Here is a 9,765-nt window from a genome sequence, read left to right as displayed (position 1 = left end):
CGGTGCATCTGGCATGTCGTATTCTCGCGTAACAACATCGTCATCTCGAGCACAACCAAATCTTTTAAGCCCGTTCATGGCCGTATTAAAAATACGCCTAATCAGGGATTTTCCTTCAGGACTATTCACGTTTCGCAGCCGCAAAGCATCCGATGCAGACCGAGCGATCTCCCTATATTCTTGTATCTGAAAATAGAAAACTCAAAGTACGAGAAAATGTTGTGGATATTTATTTTAATTGCAATAAACTCATATTTATAAAGAAATGCAAGTACCGAGGTTTCGCGATGGTATGCTGCTGTTCGTTCAGTCCCTACAACCAGCTGATCGGCATGTGTGTAATCTGGTGGAGGACCGGTGAGCAAAATCCTTGTGATACTGCGATACCAATGATTGTAGTGGTCGTATGTGGCGTCACTATATGGTCTACCAATATAAGAAATAATTGTCGTTAGCACATGTACAAGAATAATCGAAATAATTTAATACAAAATGTACCTATGTTCTTGCACTACATCGGATGCCGCATTATTAATCCACAGCTCTATCCACTGTCTATTACGACTGCTCCAGTCGGCACAATTCAAACCTTTATTATCTTGCCTGAAATCAAATGATATATTTAATTAGGAATATGTAAGTCATAAATAAAATGCAATACATTTTATATTGAAATGAGCGCACTTACGTGTGAACTAGATCGTCAAGTCGCCTCGGTAATGGTGGTGGAACAACCTGATAGAGCCCAAACTGCCGCATAACACGCTCTGGGTTATATGTCTCAACCATCCAAAGAAAGAGGAGGTGGCAGCGTGTTAACCACAAGTCGGAGCCTGTATACATATCAGCTGTACGTGGCTGAGCACCCCACACAGTGACCAAAGCTGTATATGGGCCTGGGAGGTAAGGGGCCATCTACTATCTCTTCGGCAATTTTAATCAAACTGGGGAGAACAACGTCACCGTGTGACGAAGGGAACATTATACCTAAGAGATACAACACATATGCAAATAGATGTCGTGCCAGCGTGACATTATCTGCATTGGCAGGTAAGTTAGCAAAATGTGTGACTATCCAGCTTAGAGGCACACCTCTAGGACGGTTCCCACTGTGGGTGTTAACAGGAAATGGAACACCAAGCCGTGCTTCAACCTGTAGCGGCCAATTACTAGAATATGCTTGGGGGACCACTGGATTACCAATGATAGGAAGAGCAGTAATCATGGACACATCTTTTAGGGTCGGTGTCAACTCTCCACAACGTAACTGAAAAGTGTGGGTCTCAGGTCTCCAACGATCAACAAGGGTTGACATAAGAGATGGGTCCAACAGAAACCTCTCGTTGCTTGATGTAAGCTTGGAATATGAAAGAAGTCCGTGAGCGCGCAAGTGATCCATATAACGATCGTGAACATGGAGCCTATTTTTGATGCCGCGTAGCCTGAAGGGCTGAGGGGGGTCGAAGTGGGCGTTCGGGTCCAACCATTGGTGACAACGGTGATCGGCATCAAACGACGCCTCTAAAAGGTCTGGTAAGTGCGACGTCATCACCTGTACACATAATAATTATAAATATGTTAGAAATATGAATAGAAATTATTATAAATATATTACAACACATTATGAATAGAAATAATTATAAATTTATTACAGCAAATCATGCGCACAAATTATTATAAATATATTACATCACACTATGAATAGAAATAATCATAATTTTATTACAGCAAATCATGCGCACAAATTATTATAAATATATTACATCACATTATGAATAGAAATAATCATAAATTTATTACAACAAATCATGACTACAACTTATTATAATTAACATCAAGCTGGGTTGTTGTTGCTACGGTACGGGCATTCCCTTCGCGCATGACCGGGACATCTGCAAACGCGACAACGGCGTGGTTCTCCCGACTGACTATGGTCCATGTCATTTCTATGACGGCGAGATTGACGTCGACCCTTCGCGGTCCTCTTCAACGTCGGGTCCGGAACCCATATGGTGGATTTATCCGGCCATACATCCCTATAGTGCTGCCCAATGCCCCATGTCCAGAACTCACCATTCCATGTGTGCAGTAGGTTGTATGTGTTGAAGTACGGAGATATGTAGGACTGCACGCTGATGTTCTGTGCAGAAGCAGCCTTGAGGACATGACTACAAGGGTATCCCAAAAGTTTTGGCTTGTTACAACTGCACTCACACGAGCTAGTTCCGAGGGTGACAGCATGCTTTCTAAAGCCTCTGTGGTGGCCTCTCACAAACTTGGCGCGTACATGTATTTCCCACTTATTCCGAAGTGCGTCAATTTGACGGAAACCATGACTTTGTGATTTTTTTGCTTTCTCGTCGAGATGTCGCTGCATCTTTTCAGACCATGGCTTGTTCAGTGCGTCCCGAGCGTTGGCAACTTGGACTCTGTCTGCAAAGTACGACAAAGTCCGGTTCCAAGTTTCAGTAATCAACGCCGTGATAGGGAGGGCGCGCACACCTTTCAGCACACCATTGTACACCTCTGACATGTTGGTGGTCATTATGCCGTACCGTGCCCCAGAGTCGTGAGAAAGCGCCCACTTGGTTAAATCGGGGCAACTCTCGGCAATCCACGTAGACAAATTAACTGTCCTGGTATTGCCCCTCCGATCTCTTCTCTGTGGCAATGCAGCTTCCTCAATTTCGGCATTGATTCCACTCCAAATTGCATTCATCTTCTCTTCTGTCTTCTGCATGCACATTCTCTTGAACAGCTTGAACCAATCCTTGTTCTTGAACTTTGAGTAAAAATTGGCTGCCAAATGCCGCATGCACCACCTTGTCTCTAGATCGGGCCACCCCCATTCTGGATCTTGTGCCACCTTCATAAATTCGAGCACACTCAATAGCCCCGTGTTGCGATCAGAGATGATGCAAACATTGGGGCGATTTCCGACAACTGAAATCTTCAAGCAGCATAAGAACCAGAACCAGCTATCTTTGTTCTCACTCTCCACCAATGCATATGCAATAGGAAGGAGCTGATTGTTTGCATCTGCTGCGATCGCCAACAGGAGTGTACCCTTGTACTTTCCAATGAGGAAGGTACCATCTATTGACAACACCGGACGACAGTGTTGAAATGCCTGTATAGCCTGCGGGAATGCCCAGAATAAACGGTCAAGTATTTCTTCATTTTGCTCCCTGGGGTGTGGACGTTCTCTCCTGAATACTTGAGTCCCCGGGTTACTTGATGATATCTGATGGAGCAGTCTGGGGGCTAGGTCATATGCTTGCTCATATGTGCCATATAGCCTCTGGAAAATGTCCTCCTTGGCACGCCTTGCCTTTCCGGAGCTGACAGAGAAGCCAATCTGATCTTCTGCAGTCTCTTGCAGCGTCTTCACACTAACATTGATGTCTTTTTCCACCGCCACTTGCAAGATATGTGACAAATATTTTGCGGTGACGTTGCGGTGCTTAGCCATAGCCCCCACCTGCTCGCAACTATATGGTTCTATTTTTGAGATATGCCAGGGCTGACATACCCCAGAGCTCTTTCGAGCGATCACTCTCCCCATGCACCCCTCATTCAATTTGACACATATCACTTTTAGCTGACTTCGATCAGACTGCTTCACTCTGTGCTCCCGAGATATGCTCAATGCATACCTCTTTATTGCCTGGTCAGCGGAGTCCTTGTCAGGGAAACTTTGCCCAACTAGCAGACTATCCTCTCCTAGGCCTGGAACAGACCGAAATTCATTGCTTATGGTCATGGTCTGTAGGAAGTCAGCGTCCATTGGACCTGGGACCGCCCTCTGGGGAGGACCTACTCCTTCTTCATCCGACGAGGATTCGGACGAAGATGAACGAGCATCATCATCCAACGCCTCAGGTAATCCCTCCACATGTTCGCTGATGTCGATGACCGCGGACCAATATCCTGGGTCAACATTATGGTGGCTAGGCATCTGCTCCGATGGGTCGATGCTACGAGCAGCGGTGATGGCAAGCTGATCCGACAGGCCGGTGCTAGGACCTGCGGTGATGGACAGCTGCTCTTCTGCAGCGCTCCTACTGCTTCCAGCATCATCAGTAGCTGAAATAAACTTCACATACACCATCGGCCGTCCGTACATAGCAGCACCAGGTGTGCTTGCAAACCTCATGTACGTACGCCAATTTGTATCATTTTTTACCTCCCGCAAACCCCAACGGGGAGGTCCATTCCCTTCTACGACGATAAGAGCTTCAACCGTCATCCTCTGTCCACGCATCCCCTGACCAAATGGGGCTCGGATGATTTTTCTTACATCCGCAAATGCTCTATTGACCATATCTATCACTGCAACTTCCATCGAGTCGCAGTTCGAGAAATCCACCCCACCGAATTCGTCACGTACAACGTCCCCATAGTACACTACCAAATTTTCCATCGTACCTACCGCACAACCAGATTTTAAAAATAATATTAGTAACATCCTACCTTAAATCATATTACTGTTTTAATAATTTCATTAATACACTTATTCTAACATGGCGGTAAGACTTTACGGAAATAATTAATCCTTCCTTTTCTAAATAATACGGCAAAAAAATACACAAGACAAAATATTAAAAGACATCATATATATACCTGAATTTGCAGATAGATATTCCTCCAAATAATAATTTACGCGCCACAATAATCCAAGTAATAACTGTGAGAGAACATGTGCATACTTCAATCCACCTAAAATACACATTAAAATTTGCGAGTTAAAGCATGTTCCTAACATACGGTTATTAGTTCAACAAATTATCCATCTCTTTAATTTTCAGTCATACATGCAATAATAGTACGCTGCACTACATATAGACCATTTTCTTCGACCTAACATACGCACACATTACTTCGAAAAATTAGACCATTTTCTCATTTACGTCGTGTAGTTACGTCCAATAATACTACACTACAATAATACTACACTACATATAGTCATGCTGCATTTCAATTTCACTCATACATATACAATAATACTACATTACACACCATCATGTTGCATTTCTAACTATAATTACGTGCTTCTAAAAATATTACAGTGCCTTACATGCTATGCTAATATAATGATGCGTGTCTACTTACTAGAAATGGAAACATAAAAATTATGCATGTACGAATAAAATCAAATATCCAAATGAACTAACCTTGTTGTTTTCCCTTCTATTGCATCATGCACTTAATCAGTGCACTTAATCAGCAAGAGAGGAGGCTGAGAGGAGACCAACTAAGTGTGTTCTTTCAGCTCGTACGGGAAGACAGAGGAGAGCAGCTGCGCGTGTTCGCAACGATGCACTAAGCAGCGGCTGGTTATAAAGCATGCGGCGCTGCACACTTTCGGTGGTCACGTTTCTGTATCATACAATCAATTTTCTGTACAACTACAATCTCTAACATAGCTGAAAGTGCAAAAACTAGTGCCAAATAGACTCAAATCGGACTAAATAGACTCAGAACAGGGACAAGGCGAATCTGACACAGTCTGCCTAAAAATCAGCGCCGTTAGCGTGGAAAGCAGCGCCGTCAGCGTGCAAATCAGAGCCGGTCGGCCACAGCATCCGCCACCGGTCAAATTCGGTCGGCCACAGCATGCCGCCACCGGTCCGGGCGGCACGAGCGCCAGCTCAGCGTGCCGCTGCCAGTGTAGGCGGCAGGTCCACGCGACGCTTTCTCCGTTAACGGCCGGCTCACGGAGGCAGACATGCCGCCACGGCTGACGGCGGCAGGCCCTGCCGCCACCGGCTCCGGCGGCAGGCGCCACGCGTCGGCTGGCCGTCGTGCCGCCATGGCAGTTTTGCCATTTCCGTTGACAGGTGGTCCTTTTTGACATTTCAGTCGGGCAGGTGGTCCTTTTTGACAAAATTTCACCACTCGCACCCGTTCCGCTGGTCAGGTTGGCCGAAGCCTGGCCACTCGTGTATCACCTTGGGCGATGCATTGCTAGCACCAAGAGGAGACGGGAGCTCAACCGCGACAAGGCTTTCATCGTTGCTGTCATGGAAGCCAAAGTAGAGGTTGTGGAGCTGAGGGATACACAAAGCACGTCCGACGAAGGGTAGCGTCCAGCTGCCGGCTTTGGTCCACTCGAGGCTGTCCGTGTCGAAGCAGTAGGTGCCGAAGCCGCCACCTACGGTCAAGGAGGAGAAGCAGATGGTCCTCTTGTCCTGGAGCAGTGTGTAGGACTGGATGGTTGGATCTTCTTTGCCGGAGACATAGGGCGGCGGCGGTAATTCGAGCCAGTCCCAAGCCATTGTATTTGTATCGTCGTCCTTGCGGTAAGCTAGAGACCTGAAGTTGGTCGAGTTACGCCCGTTCATGACGTAGAGCGCGTCGGCGCGCATTGCGTCGTCCTTGGCGACGCACACGGATATGGGACTATGCCAATTGGAAGACTCATTGGTGGGGGGCAGCATCTCGCCGGAGCCATCCTCGGCGTCGTACAGGTGGGTGTGCCCGGCCGAGTCGGACACGACGATCCTGCCCTCGCTGGGGCCAGCATCGACCCCGTAGAAAGGCATGAAAGCGAACGTCGAGTCGAGAGCTCGTGATGATTTGAATCTAAACTTGGGCGAGGACAGCTCGCTGGCGCTCGCGTAAAGCGGCATACGCGTTGCTGACTCCACTGCCTCCCCGACGGAGGCGTAGAAGAGGTTCTTCTCAGGGCTCATGCGGCTCAGCCAGTACGAGCCGCCAACGCGCAAGTCCTTCATCATAAGGTTGATGAACCGGCGGGGAATCATCTCCTAACTTCTGCAATCCAAAGCACAAAAGATAGATTAGAATATTTTTTTTCGTGATCTTCCTCGTGATCTTTCCGAATTTCAATCCACAAATTTTACGTTTCGGATCGAAGATGCAAGATGCCTTCAAGTGGAGGAGCGGCGGATCAAGATTTCAGGAGGGGAGGTGGAGGCGCTACGGGCTGGCTGCCGTCGCAAACGAATCGATCCCGCCACTTTTCAGCTGCAGGAATTAACCCCAGCGCCGCCCCTTCTCGCTGCATAGCTACCCATCTGAAAAAAACAACAGACATAAAAAGGAAACAATGACCCTATAGTTCAGCCCAAAGCCCATCATCCTACAACGCTCACCAGTTACCTCCGCCTCCACTTCCCCTCCTGAAATCTTGATCCGCCGCACCTCCAGTTGGAGGTCTTCTTGCATCTTCGACCCGAAGGTAAGCCTGGATCCAATTTGCATGTAAGTTGTAGGTTAGATTAATGGATGGGACTACGCAGCGGCGCCGCACACTGGGTCGTTTCGTGCGGCGGCTTGCCAGCTTGAACCATTCACTTTGGGCCCAAGTCGCTTAGTACGAACGCAATATAAAAACGCTTGCACATACGAAACCTCAGCCACGTCATCCTACCCCATAACTCCCGGCGGAAAGAAATGGCCATCGAGTGGACATAGCATCACAAAAGCATGCATGTCCAGTTCCCAAAACGCTAATTGTTCGGGCAAAATGATAGCCTCGTCTAACTTGACAAGTAGTCCTAATTAATTAGGTAAGTGTGACTAATTAATCCGGCAGTTGCTAATATGGCAATTTGACAAATTAATCAGGTAATTACGCTAATGAATTCGGTAGTTACTGCTAATTAATTGGGAAAATACGGCAAATAAATTCTGTAATTGGTAAAACATGGCAGCTGAGCCTAATTAATCAGGTAGTTATCGTAATAAAATCTGGCAAATTCAGCTAATTTATCACTAATGGCGCTTCATCTTCGCTCGGTGCTCAACGACGGCAACCACTCGATACGTGCATCCTCGGCGGCGGAACGAGAGAAAGCGCTGGAAACCGCCGGAATCAGCCTCCTCCTCGTGCATGTGTGCTCTCGCGGCGGCCGGCCGCCACGCTGATGCCCCGCTCAGCCGCACCGGCCTCCCCAGCCATGCTCGGCCATGGAGAACTTCCGCGCTGATGTGCACTGGGCTGCGGCGGAATCCCCGGCCGTGCTCGGCCGCGGCGGCCTTCTCCACCGTGCTTGGCCATGGAGGCTTTCCCGCTGATGCGCACCTAGGCTGCGGCGGCCTCCTCCGCCGTGCTCGACCGCGGCGGCCAGCCCCGCCGTTTTTGGCCGTGGAGGCCTATCGCTGTTGTGCTCGTGGTGGAGGTCTCCGCCTCTGGGTTGGTTTGTGGTGGAGATAAGATGTGAGGGGATAAGATGTGATCCATCACTAGGGGCGTGATGCGCTTTTCCACACCTGCCGCACGGGAGGGCTAGTCATGCGGCGCTTATATGTAGATTTTCCCTAGATTAATTTGTGGATTGGAGGGAAAGCGACCCTCTTTTGAGCTGAAAAATCTAATCTTTTTCTGTTGTGCTTTGGCATGTTAAAGTAGGAGATGATTCCCCGCCGGTTCATCAACCTGATGATGAAGGACTCGAGCGTTGGCGGCTCCTACTGGTTGAGCCGCCTGAGGCCCGAGGAGAACCTCTTCTACGCCTCCGTGGGGGAGGCAGTGGCGTCAGAGACGCAAGCCAGGCGGGAGGGATGCAAGCCCATCTGCGCGAGCACCACGGACCTGCCCTCGCCGGAGTTCAGGTTCAAGTCGTGGCGCTCGTTCGACCCGACGCTCTGTTTCATGCCTTTCTACGGGCTCGGCGGTGGCCCCAAGGAGGGCAGGATCGTCGTGTCCGACTCGGCCGGGCACACCCACCTCTACGACGCCGAGGAGGTCTCCGGCGAGATGCTGCCCCCCACCAACGAGCCTTCCAATTGGCATAGTCCCATATCCGTGTGCATCGCCAAGGAGGAGGCCAGTCACGCCGACGCCCTGTACGCCATCAACGCGTTTACCTCGACCAACTTCAAGTGTCTAGCCTACGTACTGCACCGGCAAAAATGCAATGGCTTGGAAATGGCTCGAGCCACCGCTGCCGCCCTACTTCCTCGGCGAAGCAGATCGGACCATCCAGTCCTACACGCTGCTCCAAGACAACAAGACCATCTGCTTCTCCTCGCTCAGCGAAGGCCGTGGCTTTGGCACCTACTGGCTACTGCTTCGACACGGCAAACCAGGAGTGGACCAAGGCTGGCAGCTGGACGCTGCCCTTAGTCGGGCGTGCTCTCTGTGTCCCTCACCTGTGCAACCTCTACTTCGGTTTCCATGACAGCAACCAGGAAAACATTGTTGCCCTTGAGCTGCCGTCTCCTCTGGGTGGCGATGCGCCGCCGCCCAAGGTGATGCACCAGTGGAGAGGCTTCTGCCAGTCCGGCCATCTGTAAAGAAGTTTAGGGTAGATTGGTTTGGGTGGATTGCACAGCTCAACCGGCCGGCCTCTCCTCATCATATATATATAGGGGACACATATTACAAGTTACATACAACACCTAATACGTACAGGTCACGTATTCTATCACCCTCCCTCAATCTCAACCGGTTGAGATAGGTTGAGATTGCGCCTACAATGTACAAATAACGGCAACGGAAGTGGCTTGGTGAAGATATCAGCAACTTGATCTTTGGAGGAAATGAAACGAATCTGGAGTTGTTTCCGAGCCACACGTTCACGAACAAAGTGAAAATCCACTTCGATATGCTTCGTTCTCGCATGAAAAACTGGGTTTGATGACAAATATGTAGCACCAATGTTGTCACACCATAGGACAGGAGGCTGGATCTGTGAAAGACCAAGCTCCTTTAGTAGTGACTGAACCCAGACAAGCTCTGCTGTAGCATCACCAAGAGCTTTGTACTCAGACTCCGTACTAGACCTGGAAACTGTA

The 9,765-nt window shown here is 49.0% G+C and overlaps 1 protein-coding gene across 1 annotated transcript; it reads left to right on the top strand.

Annotated features, from left to right (window-relative positions):
- Positions 1 to 7,094: 7,094 nt before the first annotated feature.
- On the top strand, positions 7,095 to 9,268 carry LOC127293776 (uncharacterized). Its single transcript, XM_051323426.2, has 2 exons — positions 7,095 to 7,204; positions 8,378 to 9,268. The coding sequence occupies exon 2, from the start codon at positions 8,381 to 8,383 to the stop codon at positions 9,092 to 9,094; it is 714 nt and encodes a 237-aa protein (XP_051179386.1). The 5' UTR covers positions 7,095 to 7,204; positions 8,378 to 8,380; the 3' UTR covers positions 9,095 to 9,268.
- The last annotated feature ends 497 nt before the right edge of the window (positions 9,269 to 9,765 follow it).

The sequence above is a fragment of the Lolium perenne genome, chromosome 4 (genome assembly GCF_019359855.2).
Source record: "Lolium perenne isolate Kyuss_39 chromosome 4, Kyuss_2.0, whole genome shotgun sequence".
In the NCBI taxonomy this organism is placed as follows: Eukaryota; Viridiplantae; Streptophyta; class Magnoliopsida; order Poales; family Poaceae; genus Lolium; species Lolium perenne.
Note: the sequence above shows the minus strand (reverse complement) of the source record. Positions and strands in the feature narration are given on the sequence as shown.